The sequence below is a fragment of the Colossoma macropomum genome, unplaced genomic scaffold (assembly GCF_904425465.1).
Source record: "Colossoma macropomum unplaced genomic scaffold, Colossoma_macropomum, whole genome shotgun sequence".
Classification (NCBI taxonomy): Eukaryota; Metazoa; Chordata; class Actinopteri; order Characiformes; family Serrasalmidae; genus Colossoma; species Colossoma macropomum.
The window spans coordinates 17092134-17117490 of NW_023494810.1; the positions used below are offsets into that span (position 1 = coordinate 17092134).

General features: G+C 38.8%; 2 protein-coding genes across 6 annotated transcripts; both read right to left on the reverse strand.

Moving 5' to 3' along the window:
- Positions 1 to 677: 677 nt before the first annotated feature.
- cpne1 (copine I) lies at positions 678 to 24688 on the reverse strand. Of its 4 annotated transcripts, XM_036559876.1 has the most exons (17): positions 24552 to 24618; positions 22791 to 22874; positions 12500 to 12631; positions 11642 to 11821; positions 11296 to 11370; positions 9880 to 9951; positions 9722 to 9805; positions 9512 to 9601; positions 8696 to 8794; positions 8500 to 8586; positions 6576 to 6635; positions 5961 to 6094; positions 4965 to 5019; positions 4835 to 4886; positions 4157 to 4290; positions 3370 to 3606; positions 678 to 2779 (listed from the first exon to the last, which is right to left on the reverse strand). In XM_036559876.1, the coding sequence occupies exons 3-17, from the start codon at positions 12629 to 12631 to the stop codon at positions 2666 to 2668; spliced, it is 1605 nt and encodes a 534-aa protein (XP_036415769.1). In that variant the 5' UTR covers positions 22791 to 22874; positions 24552 to 24618; the 3' UTR covers positions 678 to 2665. The 4 variants fall into 4 exon arrangements, with proteins under 4 accessions (XP_036415769.1, XP_036415768.1, XP_036415771.1 ...); XM_036559875.1 differs by lacking the exon at positions 22791 to 22874 and having other exon boundaries at positions 24552 to 24688; XM_036559878.1 differs by lacking the exons at positions 8696 to 8794; positions 22791 to 22874 and adding an exon at positions 8858 to 8953 and having other exon boundaries at positions 24552 to 24688.
- Positions 17601 to 24663, reverse strand: rbm12 (RNA binding motif protein 12). Of its 2 annotated transcripts, XM_036559873.1 has the most exons (3): positions 24552 to 24629; positions 22791 to 22874; positions 17601 to 21376 (listed from the first exon to the last, which is right to left on the reverse strand). In XM_036559873.1, the coding sequence occupies exon 3, from the start codon at positions 21352 to 21354 to the stop codon at positions 18649 to 18651; it is 2706 nt and encodes a 901-aa protein (XP_036415766.1). In that variant the 5' UTR covers positions 21355 to 21376; positions 22791 to 22874; positions 24552 to 24629; the 3' UTR covers positions 17601 to 18648. The 2 variants fall into 2 exon arrangements, with proteins under 2 accessions (XP_036415766.1, XP_036415767.1); XM_036559874.1 differs by lacking the exon at positions 22791 to 22874 and having other exon boundaries at positions 24552 to 24663.
- Positions 24689 to 25357: the final 669 nt, after the last annotated feature.

Consider the following 25357-nt stretch of genomic DNA (forward strand, 5'->3'; position numbering starts at 1 on the left):
AATAACAAAAACAAAAATGTCTGAGTATTTGACACACACACACACACACACACACACACGGGTGCATCTAAAAGTATCCAGACACTTTTCTACTTTGGGATGCACTCTTTGCTGACACAATTATGCACACACAGCTTGTATAATCTTCACAGAAAAGCATGGACATTAAAATGGGTTTCTCTGGAGCAGCCAGATATAAGGTTAACGTTCCCAATGCCGAGTTTTAGCTTGAGCAGTATAAAGTTCCCCCTTGGCACTGGCCCGTAAAGAAGTGGAATTGTGTTCCCTGCAGTGACGGAGCACCATCCAAAATGTTTGGGATGAGTTGGAATGGCATTTAAGATCTTATCATCCAACAACTTAACTTGACCTCACTAATGCTCTTGAGGCTGAAAGCAATCAAATCCTAACAGCAATGTTCCAACTTATAGTGTAAAGCCTTACTGCAGCAAAAGCGGGATGAAACTCCCTAAAATCCTTGATTTCAGAAGCATTGGATAAACAGGTGTCTACAAACTTTTAGGCATGCACTGTATATAACGGATGTGTGGACAGGTACTTTCAATTCTGATACACGTACCTCTGTGGGAGGCCATGTATGTAACATAATGCAGGTCATGTAAAATTGAGAAGCACAGAAGAGGCACACACAAAAAAAAAATCAACACCCAACACAGTTGAAATTTAATTTTTACTTGTAAAAATAAAGGGCACTTTACAAAGTGGTGTGTAAAAGATGAACAACAAAACAGAAGAAGCAAATGCTGACAGTATTTGTAAACTGATTGGTCAAACAACATTATTCATCTGATTTCCAGTAGAGATACTGGAAATATTTTCATTGTCACTTTGCAATGATCCCATAAGGCTTTATGTGGTAATGTTAAGTTCTATAATATTGCATTTAGACTTTGACAGAGTGTAGTTTATCTCCAAGACATAAGGTGCAAACAGTTGCATATTTGGCAAAAGTCTTAAAGTCTACTATTGTACTGTTAATAGTATTCAGTGAGCATCGGTTCTGGTTGAACTTTTAATAAAAAAAAAGTGCAATATTGGCCACAAGTCGTTGGTCTGTAGAACAGGAAACCTATTAAATCATCCAGCAATTTTACAACCAAAAAAGGAATGAATCTCAAGTCAATGCTGAGATTAATTTAATGCTGCTATCAGCATATCTACATGCTATTCTTTAATTACATAGAGCATTTCACTGCAGAGAACTATTTGCAATATCATGTTTTCCAGTTTAAAGTGGCCATTGATATGATTTAACCTCAAGCGCATTATTATAAGGCATTTCATGATCTTTAGTTAGACTCTTTAGAAGACTACCTACTACTATATCACTCTTAGGCAGCAGTTTGTTTAGCTGTTTATACACGTTATGTCAGGATGTTCTCTCCCTGACGCTATAAATGAAATAGAAAATGCAAGAATGTGAGTTTAACATCAGTATCTACCATTTTTCACTCCCAATTTCTTAAAATTAGACTTGATTTTCTTTTTATGTTTCACTGTGAATGAGACGCTTTCTTACTTAACTTACAAATATTTGCACAGAACAGTAACAGCATTCAACATTGAAAACAGGAAAAGCTGCTCTAATTCATTAATTCCAGTATCTGTAAACTGCTGCGTCAAACAACATTACTCATCTGATTTCGAGTAGATACAGGAAATATGCTCACTGTCGCTTTGCAATCTCTCAGTATCATTCACTGAGTAGCGCAAAAAAAGTTACTATTAAACAGAAGGTTGTAATTGCTTTCCACAAAATAAAAAGGCCAAAATCCAATCCCAATTAACACACGATTAAGGGATGAGGTGATTTTTAACATTGACACTGCATGAAAAGGTGGCTCAGAAGCCATACGGATGTGTAACAGGCTGATACAAAAAAGTCACTCAGATGTTTGCTGAATTCAGGTTGACAACTGCATTTTCTCAAAGCCATTATAGGTTTTTGAGCTTTTAATTAAAATAAGGAAGGTTTAATGATTTGGACTGCATTTAGTCCCTGATCTTGATTAAGCCACAAATGATAGTTAAATGGTACATAAGCCCATGTGTGAACAATGTCCTATCCTAAAGATGTCAATAAACACTGCGAAGCTAATTTAGTGAGAGATGTGCAATGCCTGTGAAAATCTAAAATATCACATTTCTCTGCTCTGCATTTAGCCTATTAACAGCCACACATGGAGAATGCCCAGTGGGATGAAATGAAGTATAGTTCTGTCATTCCACTGCAAATGTACCGCATTCACTGTTTCAAATGTACTGCATTCACTGTCATTTGTAGCCCAATCTTGGCAATAAATAAGTGGCTGTTTGACTATTATAATAATTTGGTTATACATCTCAAAAACCAATCACTAAATGATTAAATTTTAGAGTGTTTAAAGCAACACTCAAACTTCATTGTGTTATAATGCTTCTGAGAAAGCAGTGCACTCACAGTAAAATATCAGAAAGGTGAGGGGTAACAGATGTAGACAGCCAAAGATAAACCTATAAGATATGACCTCTAAAAGTTAAAGTTATTATAGCATGCATAATTGGCAAAATCTGAACAGCATAATACAAAACCAGACTTCATGTATATTTTTCTCCCTGTTAGAAGCCCTCTAGTGGCCATTCCCACTTCTGAAGACATCTGTCTCTACTTCGTGGGAGCAGGAGGATTAACTGGGCTGAGATTTCTCATCTTGAAGTATGACACCAGTTGACTGGGCACCTCAGCTAGAACTGTCTGGGCCAGAGATTCTCTAGGAGCCTGAGGAGGGAGTCAAAATTACAGAAAGAGAGAGATGTAAAATGAGAGATCAAACAAAGAGAGAAATTATACAATTTATGGTGTTTAAGTCAAATCAAGCGCAACATTAGGAGAGGTAAGACAATTACCACAGTTATTGCTTTACTGAGATCTAACACCTAATGATAATGCAGTCTCAAAAAGTAATAATTCCAATAACTGTGTCGTATTTGCATCATTTTAAAAAAAGGGACACAATCACTGCTACAGTGTTCCTACAAGGCACGAACCAGGACACTTCTACATGGTTAATTTCTAAATGGTAAACAGTAGCAGAGCTGGTTGTAATTTCGAACTATTTTGAAATGTATTTGATTTTTGGTGTTATAAAAAAAAATACCGCAGCTTCAACAGAGAATCTATCAAATACAGATCATTTCCATGTGTGCTGGGCACTTAGAATATTTTCAATTTATTTGAACATATTATAAATAATAATATTTACAAATATGTGTAATATACTTTGTAAATATTTTAATTGCTGATATGATGAACATTGGCCCCTCCTTAATTATAGATTTTTTGTCTTTGAATTAACGGGAAAAACATACGTTGATAAAGTCTTTGAAAGGCACGAACTGAACAATGTCTCTGGCCACTGGCTCTCCAGTCGGAGATTTAAGCACGCCGTTATCACCGTCCAGAACCTCCATGGCCTTGAAGTCAGCTTCTCCGACACCTACTACGATAAGAGACATAGGGAGCTTGGAGCTGTTCACTATGGCTTGCTTTGTCTGGTCCAGATCAGTGATCTCTCCATCAGTTATGATCAACAGCACAAAATATTGCTGAGGTAGGGAGAGCCGAAAAGAGAAAGACAGAAAAGAAGACATGGGATTATTTAAACAATAATGTTTTAAAGTAATTCATATTGTACCATATGCTGTGGGTGAGCTTTACTAGCAACACAATATCAAAGAAAAAGACCTGAACTCCAATTTAGTTACTTAAGTGTTAAAGAAACAGTTTCAAAGTAATGCAATTTTCTGCTTACTTACAAATGTAGTGAGTAACTTAATGTCCAACATTTGCTTCTTTAGTTTTGCACTGGCACTACAAGGTTAATGTAGCGAACAAGTAAAGGAAGCTTATACACCACCAATTAGCATCATGTAGACTGCATGCGAAAATAATCACACTTGATTCAACCAGGTTTACTCAGGCTTCTCAAGGCTACTTTAGGTTACTTATCAATGCAACACTTCCATTGTTTGTTGAAACCTTGTACCTTTAGTGCAAAACAATTTTCAGGCAGCAAATGTCTCTCTGCTGATAGACTACATTTGGGCTAAGGTTTAACATGTCTGTATACTGCTCTGTGCTGGGTTTTAGACTCACCGCTGCGTTTGGCTGTTGAGCAGCTGTGGCGGCAATACGGGCTACATGGTTAATGATAGGGGAGAAGTTAGTGGGGCCATAGAGTCGGACTTGAGGCAGAGCCATGCGATACGCCTGCACAATTCCATCTATTCCTGCATGAACACACAACAGATGCAAGTAGTTAATACTGTTTCATTTATCAGTGTATTAGCCTAAATTAACTCAGTATTGGAACAAAAAACAAATGTGTATCATCTATAATTAATTAAAACTAACTGCATGTTATTTTTTAAAAATAAGTTTTAACGTGATGTAAAAATCACAGAGAATATGAGGGACATAAGCAGCTTATATTAGATCTCATGTTAAGCCAAATGGCCAAATCGAGGTAGAGTTTTACATGAAAAATACTCAAAATAGAATTAGTGTAAAGCTGTGTGAGTTATGGTTCTGTAGATCAGCTACTGGGATATTAAACTACATGCCTAAACACAAATATCATTAAGTTAAATCAATAACTAGACAGAAATCACATCTTAGACTTGATCCATTATATAAACAAATGAGTTTTTGTCCCTTTTTTCTCATAACAATATAAGATATTATCCATGGTATATTTGAAAATGATTTGTTTAAAAATGCACACACTCAAACAGCAAGAAGATGGATGAAAGCCCATCCCTTATACAAACTAACCTTGGCAATAGGGGCTGCTGGGGTTGAAGTTTAGAGCAAACTCATGTGACACCTGTGGGACAAGATAAACCATATTTTTAGAAGCTCAAATTACATTTTCAATTTGTGAAAATGAAAATAAGAAACAAACCTTGAAATCTGGAGGCACTTGAGCACCAAATCCAAAAGCAGGAAATAGTTTGTCCCTATGGAGAGGGAGAGATTAAAAAAAGTACCGCTTTGAAAGAACCATACTGCCACCTAGCTATACCTAGTGGCAAGTGTTTAAAAAATTGTTTCTGTCCTAACATAAGAGGAGAAGCCATAATAACAAAACAAAAAAACAAAAAATAACATAATACTCTTAGACAATGCTTAATTAATTAAATATTAATGCTCTTGTTCAATGTTACAAGATTTTATTCCAATTAATTTTTGACTGTTTCTACTGGTCCATTTACTGTACATCTTAAATGCAAAGGACAGCTACCATTTTCCAATGGTGAAAAAAAAGTTTGATATGACAGTGGAGATCAGGCATAACATTATGAACACCTCCTTGTTTCTACACTCATTGTCCATTTTATCAGCTCCACTTACTATATAGGTGCACTTTGTAGTTCTACAATTACAGACTGTAGTCCATCTGTTGCTCTGCATACATTACATTTTACCCTGTTCTTCAGTGGTCAGGACCCCCATGGATCCTCACAGAGCAGGTACTATTTGAGTGGTGGATCGTTCTCAGCACTACAGTAACACTGACGTGGTGGTGGTGTGTTAGCGTGTGTTGTGCTGGTACACGTGGATCAGACACAGCAGTGCTGCTGGAGTTTTTAAACACTTCAGTGTCACTGCTGGACTGAGAATAGTCCACCAACCGAAACTATCACAAAAAACACACACTAACACACCACCACCACATCAGCATTACTGCAGTGCTGAGAATGATCCACCACCCAAATAGTACCTGCTCTGTGAGGGTCCATGGGGGTCCTGACCACTGAAGAACAGGGTAAAAGGGGGCTAACAAAGTATGCAGAGAAACAGATGGACTACAGTCTGTAATTGTAGAACTACAAAGAGCACCTATATAGTAAGTGGAGCTGATAAAATGGACAATGAGGGATTAAAGCCCTGCACTTACGCGTCATAGTCCTGGATCACCTGGCCCACAGACCAGATGGCAGTAAGGTACTGGTTCACGCCATTAGGACTGAGATAGTGCAAAGATTCAGAAGAGCGAGGATCTCCATTAGAGCCAGTGAAATCTATTCCCACCTACAACAATCACAATTCACACATTTGATCTCGATTAGAGTCAGTGAAATGTATCCCCATCCCCAACAATCACAATTCACATATTAAATCTTAACTTGTGTGACATTAAGGTTGGCACAAATCCAGACAGATTACTCCTCCCCCTGCGTGTTACATTCTTTGAGACTTTGAGAGTCTCTGCTGTTAACTTGAATTTATGTAATGTTACATTTGAGAACTGACAACCATATTGCACAGCTGAACCATACCAGTCAGTAAAGCACTATTACTAAGCTAAACTGTCGTTTAATTTTCGACCATAGATAGTTCACAATAGCCGATAATGGTTATTTTTGACTCAACGTACATTTTCAAACTGGTCAGACCCCAACAACACACAACCACGACAATTCCAACATGCATTCGATTTTGGATCCATGTTCACCAAGTACATTTTAGCCTAGTTCAATTATTAGCCTATTAGCCTGTACATTCTCCTTACCGTGAAATTAATTTGGCAACCTCCCATCACATAATCCAGGAATGTGTACTGGGCTTCTATCTGCAATTAATGGGTAAAGGATAAACATTATAAACACACATGGACTACAAAGAAGGGTAAAAGCTAGAGAACAAGCACACACAAACAAAAAAAGAAAGCAAATTTAACACAAAATTAGGTGATGCAGTTTCCCAAATTTTATTTTGTGACCACTGTTTATGACAGTGGTGACCATTTCTATGTCTCTGCTTCAGCTGAAAAGCTCCAGTTATCCCGTGTCACTTTTAACGAGGTAACTCATCAAAAAAGACGGAGGGTAAAACTGAACCAGAGAGCCATTGCAGGCTGTACAGTAGGACAGTTTTGCTTACATTTGAGATTAAAAATGCTCAGCTAGAAAATAAATATTAATTCACATTAATTCGCTTATATACCATCTTAGAAACTGTCAGAGGCTTGATTAAAAATCTTGAGAACGCTTCACCATTGTAGCTTGGTGAATAGTTTATTTTAACATAGAAATATGATGCTGTGTCATTTTGCCGGTTGTGGAGTTCATGGCTTTCGCTAACATTACTACATGTTCACAAGAGTGAAGTAGGAAGAATTAAACCTTGATGGACTTCATCCGCAAAATGAAGGGCAATAAGTACTAGTTCTTTAGTCTGTATTTAGGAATGTGTGAAATGGAGTTTAACATAAAGATCTGCTCCTGCTTAGCTTTTCAAAACTAATCACATGCAGATTCCTCGCAGTTCACACACGGATTTTTTGCGGAATGCGCTCCACCATCTGAACACAGCTACGTTGTCAGTGAACATGTAAATATCACAGATGTGCTTTCAAATGCATAATTTCCTGCGGGCTGAGCAGCACAGACCTGCTACCAGAACCAGTACGCTGTGGCAGAGTCATACAAAGTTAGATAGGATGATCAGATATTATTGCTGATGGACGAGTAACCTAATGGCAATCATAAAAGGTGATAATTGTTGTTTTGGGAAAAGAACTGTGTGAGAGCTAGGGAGGACTAATTTACCGTTAAACAGCTCGTAAATATGTTGTGAAATTGGAGAGAGCGAGCTGATAAGAAGCTGTTAGTTATCTCTGCTACATACTGTGCTGCTAGCTTTACGGCTCTTCACCTTCTACTTATTTTACTTTACATTAAGTTTAGCTTGTGTTCGTGGAATCAGTGCTGATACGCTTTTTACTTCAAGTTACTTCAGTGTGACTCGCTGCAATTAAACAACCATTATTCTGGAGCAGCTATCTATTATAAAGACAGATAAAGCAGTTTTTAGATGTTGGGTTGCTCAATTTTATATCATTTAATATGTGGTTTTATTAAAGTTGTTCATTAAATATTACAAATGCATATACACTAAAAATAGAATAGAAAGCAAAAAAAAGTAGAAAGTAGAAAAAAGCTGCAGCAGACCATGTGTACTTGTTTAGTGGGGTGTGATATAATTGATAATCACAATTTTTTTAACTAGAAAATACTGTGCTAAATATTTTTAGATATCACCTGGGCCTAATACAAAGTTCAAGTGTTTCAAGTCAAACTAGTCTTCCATCCATGCTGGAGGAAACTACCAGACTGCCAAATGCTCTCCTATTGGCTGTGCTGAGACTGAATCATTTAGAGGGAGGCTGAAAACCAGCAACCCTCTGTTGTCAAACCACAGACAGAAGTTTGATAACGCTACTATTCACAGCCAGATGTGACAACAATGGTCTATTATGCTCTCTTGGATTCCCGGGCACCGATGGCTGTGGCATTAAACACGCGATCTATTGACAGGGCCAATGCTTATGCAGTTGCATCACTTGGGAGCCAGGTACTAGGATTTTCAAGCACAATACCTGTACTCACATATGACAAAAACTGACCAAATACACACACTGCAGATATACATACCTTGCAGTATTTAATGCGGACCACACCAGAATTCTTATAGCCCTTTTTCTTCTTCTGCTTCTCTGGATGAATACACTCAAACTCCACCTAAAACAATAACAAAATGTTTAGCTTTTAATTACACTAAAGAAAGAACAGTACATGATGGTTAACGAGGGGAAAAAATAAAGCAAGCTGCTAGTAAAGACAGCCTCACCGCAGAACCACTGTCTGCTTTCAGAAGCTCGGACACATTAGTTTGGAAAACGCCAATCAGATCATGTGAGCCATCACTATCATAGTCAGAGCAGTGGACCTAAAGGGACAAAGTCAGAAAGAAGATGTTTAGAAGAATGTAAAAAGGCTGATTCCTCCTCACCCCCTGGTCCTTTGCCTCCAGCAGATTGGCTGCGGTGCAAGTGAACTCTCCTATTAAGTCAGAGCTGGTGTCCTCATCCTTATCATAACAAGCCACCTAACAATGAGACACATAGCATCTGACTAATGAGGTTAACACACTCAAAATCATTCTATTTAAGCAAAACAAATGTTGTATGTAACACAAATTGTGTAAATGTTCCATGTAACACAAACTGTAAATTGCATGTGTAAAACTTCAACAGTATATTTAGGATCTGGCTGCTACTACTACTGCTATTATCACCTCTACTTCTACTACTACTAGTAAAAAAAAACAATAGTAATAATAATACTAATAATACATTATTATTATTATTATTATTATTATTATTATGTTAAGCTATACGAACACTATTCACTTCAATATCATACTAGCAAGCATCACATGTATACTTCCAAGTAAGCCTAGCTCTTTTGAATGCTTTATATACATCTTTATTCAAATTTTCTTTTTCCAAATACGGCTGAACTGCAGTATTTAAACCAATTAAAAATCTACTGATCCCAAATATTTATAAAAGCATCTGCTTAAAAACAATATTAACAATAAGAAACAAAATGCATAATAATAACAACCCTGTAAAGCACACAGGTTTCCTGTGGGTCCCCATACCTTGATTGGTTTGTTTAAGTCACCACTACAGAATGTATGCAGAGAAACAGTGAACTTTTTCCAGGATGGATTCAAATTATTCTTAATGACCTAAATGACATGAGAGAAAAAAAAGGAATTAAAACTCAGATGGCAATACACTAAAATGCAACACAGAAACACAACGATTACAATAAGAAGAAATTAATAAAAAATGAAATATATACACACCTCTGTCCTGTGGACTAGCAGCCATTTGCCATCATCATCTTGCCTGAAGAACTCAAGGAAAGGATCAGATTTCCCAAACAAGTCCTACCAAAGAGAGAAAGAGGGTTTATACTTTGAGCTACAATGATGTTTAATATAAGATATGAGCATCAGTCTACCTTCTTGTCCAGGTTTCTGGCTTCCACCTCCAGCACAATGGCTCTGTTATCCTTCACTTCCTCCGCCACAATCTGTGCAAAAAAAAAAAAACAAAACAAAAAAAAACCCAAAACAACAAAAAAAAATACTTACAATGCATACAATACATACAGGTGCTTGACATATTTAATATACCATTATACTATTGACTGATAAGTAGGAACGTTTAATTATGACTACTATCAGTCAACACTGGAACTGCAGCTGATAATGACAACTAAAAACCTGTCATGTCGTTTTTTTTCTTGTGCATGCACTGGTGCTGCACTGCTTATCAGATAGGGTTGGGCCAAACAGCAGCCCTTTATAGGCTTCAAATACTCACTGATTTTACTAAACAAGTACTCAAATCCTCACTCTCAGGATCACCCTTAAAAACCTGTTAAAACAAGCACCAATTGTTCCCACTGGGGCATGCGAGTGAAGCGTAAACTACCTATAGATCCAGTCAAATTAGACACAGTTTCTACAGGATCCTGAAATATTATTAAAATAACAATTTACTTTTTTTTGTCGGTGTGGTAGTTGTAGGAGAGCTCCCAGGCTATGCTAAACCAGCTGTAAAACTGTAGTTAGAAATGAAAGGGAGGGGCAAACAAAAGAAGGAAAACACAAACAAAAAAAACAGCTTCTAGTTTGTTTCTAGTTACTCCGGTTATGTGACTGAGTCAGGCATCATAGGCAGCATGGATACATGGCTACTCTGATAAGGATCAATATACTTACACATTTGAGATTATTCATTCAACTCTTTGGTGCCTTGTTGTGCTTTTTAATTTTAAACTCCAACTCACTTGAATAGTAGACTGTAGTGTAAACTTATTTTAAACACACAAAAAAGTAAAATTATCAGTCACTGTTATTGATAACACGTAAATTAACAGTTATCATTATCGGCACCGAAATTCCATATCAGTGCATCCCTAAAAAAATATACTACACATCTTTACCAATGAAGTTGCTCACAATAAACACAGCACACAAGACTCAAACGAGAAGATGAGAAAACTACATCAGACACTGAACGATGGTGAACACTTATTAGGCATGGCAATGCAATGCAATATATTTGCCTTTAGATTGGCATCTACAGGCAAACACCAGTCCTCTTGACTGGAAGAATTTGTAAATAAAATTCAGCAGCTTCATCAGGCTCTTCTTTAGAGAGGAACCTTAACTGTCCCACCGATAAGGATGCCACACTAAAACATGCAAATGCCACAAGTGAATTACCATAGTGTGCTTAAGGACTGCGAGGCCTGAAAAAAAGTCATCACAAAAGTAGCAAAAACTTAGTTGCTCATCATTCTAGTAAAAGTATCACATTATTATTAAAGAATATTACATAGGCATAACATAAGCATTTCAACACATACCGTTATTGTGCCTTTGCCAGCTGGTTTGCCTTTCTTAAGTTGAAGGGGGTTAGTAATCTTCTTACTTGACACAATCTATGACAGACAGAAGTAGAAATAAGGACACCTGAGATGATACAACCAATCCAAACTCAGTTTTAACTGCAAGAGCAAGCAATATTCTTGGTGGCATGGACACCACAACAATCTGCATGTATACAGGTGAATGTGTATGCACTGTGTATGTACAGCTTAAGGGCCAACTGCATCAAACAAAAAATAAAAAAAATAAAAATAAAATAAAAACACACAAGGACTTGTCATGAGCTACACAAACAGCTCCTGTGGCATGTTTAACTGTTCATACCTGGCCAAGGGTGCACTCATAACCTCCCAAATAGTCATCATCATTCAGGTCAACAGACTTGTTGTCAATGTCATAGACAGCCAGCTTCAGCTTCTGCACCTTCTCAAAATGATAGTCAATACATAGCCTCTTAGAGAACTCTGGATCCTGGCAGTTCTTAACTCTCTCTGTGCGGTCCACCTGCAGGAAACCAAAATAAGAATAAAAATAAGAAATAAATAGGTAAAATGAAAATAATAATAAATTAATCAAAGCACAAATGAGCCAAACCTTGATTATTAATCTTTCAGAACATTTGGCATACAACTGAAACATATCAACTAGTACAGCACTATTTAAAAAAAAAACTATTAGACTATTTTCTCCATTAGTTTTGTCCAAGTTCCTTAATCTGTATTAATGATCAGTCTGCAAAAGGTTCACATTGGTCATGGCTATAATTCTCCTGTCTTCCTTGGCAAATTAAGAGACAGCAGTTTCTAGCCCTAAGCAGTCTGCGTCAAAACTTTGAAATATGGCACAGACTAGCCACTACAGAGTCAACACTGCTTAGCTCTGGGATGCCGGACACTGGTCTTTAAAGATTTCCCTGCTCAATACAGATCTACTAAAGCTGTTTAGCAAGTCATGAGAAGAAACAGGAAAATTACAGCTACTGTTTGCACTGCTTTGTAGTGTGTGTAACTTAAATGTTTAATATGTAACTGTACAGTGACTCCCAGTGTCTATAATTAGTGTTTATATTCCATTTTTCCACTATTACTGAGTGCAGCTGAAAGAGTAAACACTGCTTTGCACCTGCTGTGCGGGAAAAATAAAGAAAGTTAAAGCTGCTCAGACTCAGACTTGGTCTCTTACCTCCGTCCACTTGTCATCGCCCACACTCTGCAGAAGGACGCATAGGGGGTCCGACTTAGAGCCCACATCTTTATCCAGGAGATTTTTACAAGATATGCTAAGCTCGACCTTGGTCACACACTGGGTCGCCATCTGAGAAAAAATGGGAGGAAAAAAAAAGTCTCAATTTAGCGTGAGCTCGACATACAAATTAAACAAGGAAGAGAAAACCTTATTAGCAAATTAGCTTTGAGTCACTGCATTTAGCCTCAACTGGGGAGGGAGAATCTTTAATCAGACAGCGAGTCTAAACTGAAATTAAAACGGGAAGAGAAACCCATCAGTACAAAAAGGCCGTGAGTGAAAGCAATGAAACTTTATACAGTTTGCATACGCCCATATCTTACAGCCCACACTACCACACCCTTCAAACTCAGCATTACAAAACTCAACTGCTAACATTCCACCAAACTGTCAAGATGCAAATCCACGGCTTATAAAATCATTCGTTTACTAATGAATGATTTTATGAGCCGCTACTAACGGCGCAATAGCCGCTCTATACAGCTGTTTACAGAGAGAAGCCAAGCTAAGAGCACGAAGCTAACAGACCTGTCCTTATTTGCCAACCGAAACACGAACCTAAAGAAAATTTGCGTTACTGTTATTGTTCCATAATCGCGAACTGTTAAACACAAGGCACAAAAAGATTAAGATACAGCACAAAATGAACAATTAAACAAGTTTAACCCCAACCTGGACGATTTTCAGCAGCAAGAACTCCCTCGGCAAAGGATAAAGACCTCTGAGCCTGGACTCAAACGGTAAAATCAAGAGGCGTGGCCAGGGACGATGAGTAACGCCATTAGTCGGAGAGAGCGAACACTATTGGACAAGCCACCTGTCAATCACAACAGTACGTCTGTAGCGTAAGGTTCAGCGTACAGCAATAATGCGGTGCAGCCACATTCCACACGACACGATTTTTCATAGCCACGCAGATTAAAATGAAGATTAATGTAGATCGAAATTAGATTATAGATGTCCCTTGCGCCAAATATCACCCCAACTGACACAGAACGTAAAACCCACAACACAGCAAAAGTGAGCTGAACATCACAGCGTGTAAGTAATGCTCTCCACTGCAGCGGTGTGTAAACGTGTTTTGGCTTGAAAGAGATTTTGTGCTGAAGGCGGTGCAGCTCGTTTACAGGCCAAATTAGAATCGTTAAAATGAGGACAGATCAGCCACAAATAGGTCTGTGAACAAGGCACGTATATTCGGCAGGAAGTCCAAACTAAACCACCACCAGACACTTGGACATAGTAAGAGCGTCTAGCAAGTTCAAAATATGTAAACATTTCGAACAATTCAATTCACAGGAAATAAATGAAATCCATGCCACGCCCTCCCCAATGATCTCCAGGCAAACCTCTGTACAGAACCGCGCCCTACTTTAGTTCTGCAATTAAAAAGCCTCCCTCAAATCACACAATTATCATGACAACTCAACCTACAGACATTGTAGGCAAACCATGAAAACGGCAAACAATCAAATAAAATACAAAAGTTTGGAATCACTGTTTTCAGGAATGTAGTGGAATAGATTTCAATTTAATAATAGTTGTCAAATAATTAGCAGGAATGTGTGAAAATAGATTTTTTAGATATGTATGATGTAGATGAACTATTGATGATTCCATAACTGACTGAGAAGACATTCGAGAATAAGGTTATAAGGAAATTAACATCCAGAATGCCTCATATTTCAAACACAAAGATCAAAACTTGAGGTAGATCAGTTATCAATTACTATAAATGCATAATTACAGCATATCATTTAACTTCTTGCTGTCTCAAAATAACTACAACTATACCATCTGGTGTCTAGATTTAGTATTTGAAGAGTTTCATTCCAAAATGCTGCACATCAATTTGTAACCAATTTTTCTGAAAAGAATTACAGCTAATAATGGAAAACACATTATTTTTCTAATAAAAGCAATATTAACCATAATATAGCATTGATATTTCCTTTATGTGTGAAGCACATTCTCAACAAAAGTGATTCCAAACTTGTTTGCATGGTTAGTATTGGAACACATTGGCCTCCAACCCCTCCATTATAGCATATGAGCACCATTAGCACAAACAAAGCATCAAAGCATTTTACTTGGAGTGTAAAAACTTTTGAACCTTCAGCTTCACTGGTTACATAACCAAGCCTACATACCCTGACATGGTGGAAGACCATACAACTGTGCAGCACCAATTTTAAAACAAAGCTCTGGCAACAACTCAGGCAACTAGTAATAGCTTCTCCATTAAAGAGCTGCATTAGACAACAGCATGACACTGAAACAATTGTCTGTGTGCATTTGGGTGGGTTAGGGGGGTATAATGACACTTTTTGCTTCAGCGGTAATCAGGAATTACATAACATATATGGCAGCCACAGAAGTGCATATATTGTTAAAAAAAAAAAAGGAGATCAGCCACAAATAGGTCTGTGAGGATGCACCAATATGGATACTGTGGGGTGATAATGCAGATATCTGATATATTTTATACCTGATGATGCTGATACGTAAACATTTACAAAATGTAGAAATTGGAACTATCTGCCTGTATTCACATTACGGAGAAATAAAGCATTTTTCTATTTCAGTATTACAAGTACAGTAAAATGAATAAAATCCAGACACTTTAGCACAGCAGTCCAGCATTGCCTTTTGGTGTACAATAAATACCCCATCAAATATCAGTTTGAAATATCTGTGAAATCTAAAAATCTGTCCAATACCAATCCTACCCATCTTTTTCTCTTTTATCTGCTGATACAGATATGAATCAAATGGCATTGTGCATCCCTACAATCTACAAGCAGAGCTCTAAATATAAGAACCAAATCAATGACAGAACTGAAAATGAAAACTGGCACAGATGCTAGCATTGTTCTTAAAACAGAACATTTAAAAACACTGCTAGTAGCAGAAGAGTTTCACAAAATGAGGCATTTGGAAATCTGTATGAATACTGATTAACAAAACACAGCTTATCAAATCTCAGTTTTATTTACTGACGTTCTGCCCAGCTTACATCCTATTTCTCAAAACTGCATCAGCAACTTTAGCATCAGTGCAGTATCCTGCTGCAAAAAACAGCATAGCCAGCATGTTGTCTTTTGGATACTAGTTTTGCTAGCAGCAACGGTAATTAATATGCTGATCACCACCAAAACCAGCATGTGTATGTTTTGGATGAATGACCATCCTGGTTAGCCAGCTCAATAGGCCCCAAATAAGTATAAACCAGCACAAACCAGTTTAGACCAGCATGGAATTCATGCTGGTCTAAGATAATCAGAGTAAATGAAGAACAGCTGTTGTAAAACTTCCTACTTGGCCTTAACATTCTGAAATGCTGCCAAAATTAGCAATGAGAAACAATGCAGTCAACAGGATCTTAAATGCAATTCAGGTCTGGAATCACAAACAATGCCAAACCCATAATTATTGCACCATCTGGTCTGGATTACAGTGCCAGACTATGCAATGCCACTGGTTGTCTTTATGGATCTGGGTACCTGCCAATACATGGATATAGATGAAGGTAACTGCTACTATTAAGAAAGTCAAACAGCTGAGTAAATCAATCTCATTAAAGTCCGCTGACAATAACAGCTTTCTCATAAACTCTATATATGCAACTTTTTGAATTTACTTGCAGTTCAACACAGGATCAGAGATATAAGAGGTGCTGAAAAGCACATTTTAGGTCAACAACCCCAAAACTTACCTTCAAACATCAATATTTTAATAGGAATCAAGCAGCTCTTAGTCACAAAGTGGTCAAAAGGCAAAGAATAAACCACTGCTCAACACAGCCGGAAGGTCATATCTATGACAATCCTCCTCTCCATCTTGAAGTTTCTAAATTGGTATTCACACACACCAACTTTTTGGATTAAGGCATCCACGTTTGTGTCTCTTGTGTCAACAGACAGTAAGCAATAAAAGAAGTGAATCTAGATGATGCTCAAGAGTTGCTTTATGAAAAGAGGCCTTTCCATAACAGAATGCAAGTATACCATTTTGACTAGAAATGGGCAATATATGGACAAACTTCTCGATTATTATCACAATTATTCGTTTTCCTAAGGTTTGATACATTGTAATGGACACAATGCCACATTTAAAAAAAGAGCTCAAAAAGAGTACAGGCTTTCAGACTCATGATCTCCAGACAATCAGGCAATAACCCTAAACAACATATAACGTAACATTCAGCAAACCATTGTTTAACTACTGACATTACTCACAATATTCTCAGAACAGACTATCATGACAACTATAGCATCATATAGTCCATCCCTAGCATAAACAAAGTGATGGTTTTGGTTTGGTAGAAGCATTCATCCAAATCTGTAACATCGACATTAACTTCCCAATCACATTCCCAATAGCATGTAACCCACATCGTTTACCATAGCCAAACAAAATGTCTTTGTGCAACATATTCAACCAACACCACAATCATTTTCAACCAACACTAAGTATTTTGAAACGTATGCAGTGCATTTGCCATACGTGTGACGGGCCTCGATGGGATCATATCCTTGGCAAGAAACACTACTTCAGAAAATCAGCAGGTTCTTTATCTTTAGGGTATCCTTTCACAAGAACCTCTCAGTTCCTAAATCTGGCTTCCTATCCAATTCTTGTAAAGTTGCTTTGTGTCAACCTTGATTGTTAAAAGCACTATACAAACTTCACTGAATAAGTAATTTCAAAGGGCACAATGACCTGTTTGCTGTGGAATACAAAATCTTGCCTTCACATAGCTGCTTATACTCTACCAACAGAAAAGTACAGTAAAAGTAACCAGAAAACAAATAAGCAAATGCTAACAACCAACACCAAAGCTGCTGACTCCTCTAACCTCCAGTATTTAAGCTAAATTTGCTAGCATTCTGTCTGAAGCTGAGCTGCACAGGGCCAAACATACAGCACCAATAGGTTTGTGTGAAAGGAAAAACTAAAATGCTAAAATATTTAACAGCTGCTTTACCAAGAGATTTTACATAATTTCTTCGTTAACCATGTGAAACATGAAAGCCAGCAGAGGAAAAAACAAACTTTATTCATTCATTTGTTGACTGAAAGAGAGAAATGAAGACAGGATAAAATACAATACCTGGCAGATTCATCATTTCAGGAATGTCATTTTATTGACAAAATAGTTGAACTGGAAAAAATATGTACAACAGCAAATAGCAAATAAACAGAACACCAAAATAAAGTGAAATGTTTAGAGCTGACATCTTAAGAAAAATAAAAGGAAAAAAAGCAACAACGCTACTGCATATCATAGCAAAAAACATCAAAGCAGACATTGTGAAAAGAGCACAGTAAAGAGAAGAATGAAAAGCTTTCATATACAAAACGTTACGCTGCCACATTAACTGCTAATCCATTTACAGTGGGTTGGGGGCGGGGGGGCTGACGCATTGGTTTAACTTCTTGTCTTTCTCTCAGGTAAGCTTCATCCCATACACTTTAGAATGGCAGTGGAACACACATTGACAGAACACTGACATGCACTTATAGCCAATGAAGAAAAACTGAGCAGTAAGAAAATATTTGGACTTGTGGGCACACACACCATGCACGGCAGCACTGGGTGTATACCCCATCTGAGAAAGCAGAGAACACACAAAGAGCACACATAAAGTGCAAAATCTTCAATAAACTTGACTTGTGTACAGAATATTAACAGAAAGAGTAACTGAAAATGATAAGACATGTTTGCCAATAAAGACGCTCCAGCATAGCAATCAGCTTACACTTGCACACACACATAGCAATTGTGTTCTTAGCAAAAGTATTATGTTTTTAAATACATTGTACATTTCAACTCTCACATGATTGGACTTCAGTTTCAAGCACCTTGAAGCTTGTGAGAGAGAAAAAAACAAACAAAAAAAAAAAAACTAGCCACCTCTTAAAAACAACAGAATCATGCATTTATAGTCAACGTAGAAACTACTTTTACTGATAAGCCTAGCTAGCATGTTGTTGTATCAAAGAGAGAAAAAGATCTACCGTTACCCTACTCTCTGTAAATAAAAACATGTATGTCTGTTTCAAAAAAATGAGAACCAGATTTTTCACCCCATAGTGATCTTTACTTTCCTCGCACCAATTGGCCTATCATTCAGGTCCATTACAGCAGCCATTGCTTCATCATGTGAATCGAATGCAACCATTGCTTCCCCTGTAGGCAGTCCTTTCTCACTGAACTGCAAGCACACCGAGCCAGGCAACACCTTGTATCCATAAAAGAAATCTAATATTTCATCAACCGTGACTGTAAAAGGCATATTTTGGATTTTGACAATGGTTGGCCTGGGAGTACCTGGACCACCACTTGATGATCCTCTGAGATTTTCAGAGGATGGCCCAAAAGCAGGTTGAGACCCTCCTGAACGCCCCTGGCTCCCACCACGGTTCTGACTTGTACTCTTCCTTGACGATCCATTATCGAAAGGTGACATGCCCCGTAAGCTCTCTGGTGCACCAACAAAGCCAGGAGGTGCACTGCTTCCAGTAGGCCGGAATACAGGGGGCTCTAATACAGGCCCTGGTAAATGCCCTCCAACCATAGGTGGAGGAACAGGAAGCGCAACGTCACCCAAAGTGGTGCCCAAAGGCGGTAGAGGCGGCGGACCTGCCAGTCCGTTACCTGGAGCAGCAAATGGGTTGACAAAAGGAGGGCCATTACCAAGGCTTCCTACAGCATTTCGAAGAAAATTGAACTCATCCCCAGTCATTCCAGGAAAAGCATGTGGTGCTTGGGCTTGGATCTGGGCTTGCGCTTGGGCTTGCGCTTGGGCCTGAGCTTGGGCCTGGGCCTGGGCATGTGCATGGGCAAGGGAATTTGCTTGTGCTTTCTGTCCTCTTTTGGTCTGTGGGGGAGGGTTTCTCTCAACCTCCTTCATCTGATCAAACGTGACCAAGTGGACGAAGGCATCCCTGCCATTTAACTTTTGCCTGTGTAATCGCTCAGCTTTTAGGGCATCCTCTTCAGATTTAAACTGCACCACAGCTTGGCCAAGGCCATTACCATTGCCGTCAACTAGTACTTTGAGGCTGTCCTCAAACAACTGAATTCCATCTAGGAACAGGCGAACGTCTTTCTTTGACACGTTATAGGGGATGTTTGTAATGTGAGCACAAGTTCTGGCACCCCTTCCTCCCTCAGATGAGCCACCTTTCTGATCACCCTGAGATCCCTGCAACCTTTTGCGGATTGCATCTATCTTTTCAAACATGTTTTTCTTTGAGATGGGATGCACCTGTATGAATCGACTACCCATGTACTGCATGTGACATCCAAGGGCAGCTTTGTAGTCCATTTCATTTCGGAACTCTACAAAACCCTCTCCAGTTGCCCTGCCATTAGGTCCATATGCAATATAAATACTGTCTTCAACAATGTCTAAGTTTTTGAAAAACTCAAATATCTGTTTGTTTTCTGCTTCATATGGAAGCCCTTTCAAATACACACAGAATTCCTGTTTGTGAGGTGAACGGGACCTAGCACGTTCTCGACCTGAAGGGGAACTTGAACTGGCACTCCCACGATGATGATGATGATGATGATGATGCCGATTATGTTCAGAGTCATTACCCAGTTTATCTTGTCCTGTGCTTAACCCCTGACTATCTCTCCACTGCCTCTCTGTAGCAGGAGATATTTCTACATACCTTTGGCCTATCAATCCATTGTTTCGTTTGAGAGACTCAAAGGAATCCTGGGGTGTAAAAAACTTAACCAAAGCCCTGCCATTGCTTCTGCCCAGGTTGTCTCTGAGTATTCTAACAGAGTCAACCCCTAATCCATGGAAAAAGTCTCTAATTTCAATTTCAGATGCACTGAAAGGAAGGCCTTGAAGCTGTACATACAACTCATCTGGGTTCCCCACTGCTGATTTCAAATGAGCCTGGAGACTGAGGGGATTTAGAGGGTTTAGTGGGTTCAGGAACATTGGATTTGGGTTTCCGAGAGACAGTGGTGGACCTGAGGCAGCAAGACCACCGGTCACAGGGCCAACTGGAGGAGGAACACCTGGATTAAAAGGAGGAATAGCAGAGATGTGTGGCATGTGTGTCATGGGAGGGACTGGAGGCACTGAGGTGAGAGGGTTAACAGCTGGTACCGGGGGCAAAGTGGACACTGGTGGTGGAACTGGCATGGGTGGCATGGGTGGTAAGGTTGGCATAGTGGGCAAGGGAGGTATGGGAGGAGGTACAGAACTTAAACTGGACATGGCAGTAGTCATAGTGGACCCCACACTAAGACTTGGGCTGCTGAAATTATTGAAGTTGGCAGGCATGTTGCCCATGGTTGTAGAGGCAAAAGCCGGGGCATTTTTGTTGTTTACAGGCTCGTTTGTCGAAACAGCTGTGGTGGCTGTGGTCGAAGTGGTATTACTAAAACCCTGTGCAGTGGTTGGCAAGCTACCCCTTCCACTTCCCCCAGTAGACGTAGGTGGCCCTGATCTGTTGCCATTTCCTGCAGCCCCTTCTGCACTACCAGTTTCAAAACGTCTACGGCTTAACTCAATCATGTTTTGCATCTCTGTTTTGCTGCTGAGCAACAGTGACACCTTGGAACCTTTGATCGACCCCCCTGTTCGCATCATTCCAAGTCTTGCATCTTCATCAGTGGCAAACACGATAAACGCTTCACCATGTTCACCCCCTACAATATGCACACCACCATCCGGGATGGTCAGTCCGGAGAAGAAATGGCGAATGTCCATGGTGCCCGCCACAATGGGGAGACCCTGCAAACGGATGACCACAGCCATGCTGAGGTGCTATAACACACACCTGTAGATGAAAGAAGGCAACGACCGTCAGGCTATGGCAAAAGAAAGGTTAACAGAAAAAGGTAAGACAGAAGCAAGACTAACCACAACAAAGCATTAGAATGAGAAGGATGGGTGTGATTGTACACAAAGAATCTGAGCATTCACAAAAGGACAACTGCAAAACAAATGTACCTGTCTCTTGATAAGCAAAGCCATTCACAAACAATCTTCAGTGTCAGAGCTTACATAATTACATAAAATGACTTGTTTCTGAAACCAAAACACAACAATCCTTCCACACACATAGCTTTTACAAACAATGATACTTGAAATAATGCTTGAAATAATACTTTCCATATATGATGAACACATACGTCACTTTTCTCTTCCTTGCAAGGAGCATTTAAATTTTGAAACTCACCTGAAAGCCACATGACAAACTTCAACCCAGTAACGCCCCCCTTTAAAATAATTTACTAAAACCAGATGAATAGCAAATATCTAAACAAAACACCAACAAACCAGAAGATAAATCCTCACACTACTGCACATTTTTAAGTTTTAAACAAAATTAATAAGGCATTTATTTTGGTCCGGCAAGGCAACATACCACAACACAACAAGAAATATCAGTCTTGTCCAAAATGGGTGCACAAAGCATATCTGAACCACCGTATCAAATTCAGTGGTGTAGTGAGCTGAACTTTATGCAAAGAAATCTGGTTCACACAATGCACTCCCAAACAGAATTGCTTACAATATTACTACCTACAAATTGCAATGCAAGTGCCCCTATTTATATCCAACTGTTATTCCCCCAAAAATCAACTTCCATCCCCAAACCCAATTTCACCCTTGCAGTGTATTTAAAGTAATCAAAGGATTAACATTTAACATGAACACAGAGTCTTATTTAGCACAGCTTAATTTCAAATGAATGTCACAGAGAATGCTTTTGTAAGACCAATATGTTACTAACAGAAGGGGAAGGGGGCCTTTACATGTGTTGCCATGATAAACCAATGCAAATGCCCCATTGCTGTATTAATGTAATAAATTTTTAAGCCCAATTGATTCAGCATAAACACAAGCCCAATCTGCTGCTCACAAATGCATTGCCCTAATTATCAATATGGTACATCTAGAAAATAGATTTTTTATAAGGCTTTCAAATGCTTCTATAACACCTCTAATTCAGTCAAAATATCTGTTATGTTACAGGGTGAACAAAACCCAATATCATGATCACCACACTGTTTTAGCAATATTGCAATATTGTGTTCGAATGAATAATAAACCCGTCAATTGTAGCACTGAACAGATGTTTGGCAAACTTAAAAAAGCTTACCAAGTAAACCATGTGCTGAAGTGTAAGAAAACAGGCAGTTTAGACTTTAGATTAATCCTAAACTAAAGGCTACGCAAATGCTTACCTGTGCAATTAGTGGCGCTTCGTTACTAGTTGTGGACGAAACCCAAGCCAATCTTGACGGCAAGCATTTAAAATCAACTCTCGACTGCAATAAAAGAATAAATGGAAGCAAAAACATCAATGCAAACAGCAAAGAAACCAGGAACGCCCAGTATGCATCTTGTACTATACCAGTCAGCACCAGCACTTTCCAGCTTTTAGAACAATGTGGTCAGATTCAGCAATCATTTGGATCACCAATCATTTCACACCAGATATTAAGATAGCTGCAAAAGCCAAAGCCTATTTTGAAACTGGTAAAAGCATGCATATGATGTATTTCATACTGAACCCAGCATAAACGGTCATGTATGACAGCAAATCAAACAATCTAACATTTTTTCCTATGATGCAGATAGCAAAACCAATGCTTGAGATGAAACAATCAATGAGTTCTCTCACAAACATCAATTTGCAGTCTCAATTTCTTAGATATCTATGCCAAAAAAAATTTGAGAGAGAACTATAATCAGAATGCTCATTGTTACATTTGTACATCTTTACAGCAGACCTGGGCACATAGCTGAATAAGGTACAACACATAAGTACTCAAAATATACCTACTTGGCTTAAACAGGCTGCTAAAAAGCGATAACAATATTCGTAGAAAAATTTTTCATATTAGCCATTTATTATTAATCATTTAGGCTTTCCCTAGGCAATCCCAGTTGTAAACCATATGCACTACTACAGGTGTACAGGTTACAACAACCAACAAGACCAGCTCATTCTCATCTCACCAAATCTGAAATACAGTAACAACTGAAAAAATACATAACAGAACAGCATATGATCACCACATAAATCTACACCAACAAAAAATAGCCAGTAATGATTCTATCACATATGGTATGAATTAGTGTAGCAAAAAGAACAGACGTTGAAACTTTTATTTTCCCAGAATCAAGGCTTTGGACCATGTCTCAGCAAAACAGACTTTTATTAACAGTTCTAATCAAAACACACACCAAAATCAAACCTTCTGACTTAATGGCTTAGTCTGTGACTGGTATAACATGCAGGTCACAGGGTAGAGTACGATACACAACACTAGTTAATAGCAAACAAAATATTTATCCATCAAGCAATACAGATAAGAAAAATGTAAAACTGCAGACCATCTTTTTAAAAACAAACCCAGTGGCCACAGAATGAAACCAGACCGAATTAAACACTACCAGAGGCGAGTGCAGTGTGTATGTGAGAAACAACTGAGGCGTCCAGAACAATAAGAGACAGAAAAAGAGCAGAACAGTCGGAGGATGAGAAGGGGGCAAAACAAACAGACATAAAACCAAAATTCAACCCAACAGCACTGGCAAACCTGGCGCACAGAACCGCTTCCAACAAGCAAACCTTCGTAAAATTAACCTGAGGGTGGAGCGGCCATTCAGATTCAGCCTAACAGTTAACGTTACCAACCAAGAGGACAAAATGGCGCAGAGTGGCATCAATGCATCTCAGCAAGGACTAAATCTAACTAACCACGATGCAAACACGCCCACAGATATGCGCTTAACACAAAGCAACGGAGTAAATACGTATCTCCCAAATCTGATAATCGCCAGTGGACCTATTTAAAGTCAAAATGTCCTCATCTTTAGCCTTTCTCTCTCTATCAGCGGACATGTTCAGATTCATTTCTGTCCCCAAATGGCGTCAATGAACAACTAACGTCACAGTTCAAAAACTCGGTGATCTGCTGCACTCTGCGTGTCCTTACCGATAATATCTGCCTTAACAGATCTTTGTTTTTTGGTTTTGTTTTACTAGCAAGCGCCGGGGCGTTCTGAGTCTCCTCTGTTTCGTCTTTCTTCTCCCACCGCCTGCAGTATCATTTCTGTGAGAAGACCGAATCAGCAATGGCGCCCTAGAAAAACACAGTACAGCCCAGTGGGAGTGCTACGCCCTCTGCCGGCTCCCCCAATAAAAACACCAGCGCGCAACTTAAAGCTTTTTGATCGGACGTACGGTTTTCGTACAATCGTTAAAAGACAATTTTCCCCAATAAGAATGAATAGGGTGCAAAAGTTGTGCACCCAGCTTGTATCAAGACGGTCCATTAGAAACACTGTATTAACCGTGTGGGGCACCATAGGAACGACATAGTACCCCCATCTATAGGGGGCTATACTTGTGATACCATAGCAACCACCTAGCAACAAACTGGAAATCCATGAAAAATGATCATCAAAACGCTTCAGGCGCCCTCTAACGGCTCTTTTAAAAATGATTAAATACTGAATGCTCTGTTCCAAATGACTGTCTATTAGACTGACAATGCACTATGGAAGGCAAGATTTCATGCCCTACATATTGCAGTATATTGGGGATTAAGAGTCAAATCTTGAATTGAGATTCAACCATCCTGGACATACTACAGTAGTAGAGTTTCGGGCGCCCTCTAACGGCTCCTTTAAAAATGATTCAATCCTTTCCAAAATGGAGAACACGATAGATCTTTCCTTTTAGCTTGATTTGAAAAGCACTACAAACTTCCCAGCACTCAGGCTTATTCAGTACAGACTC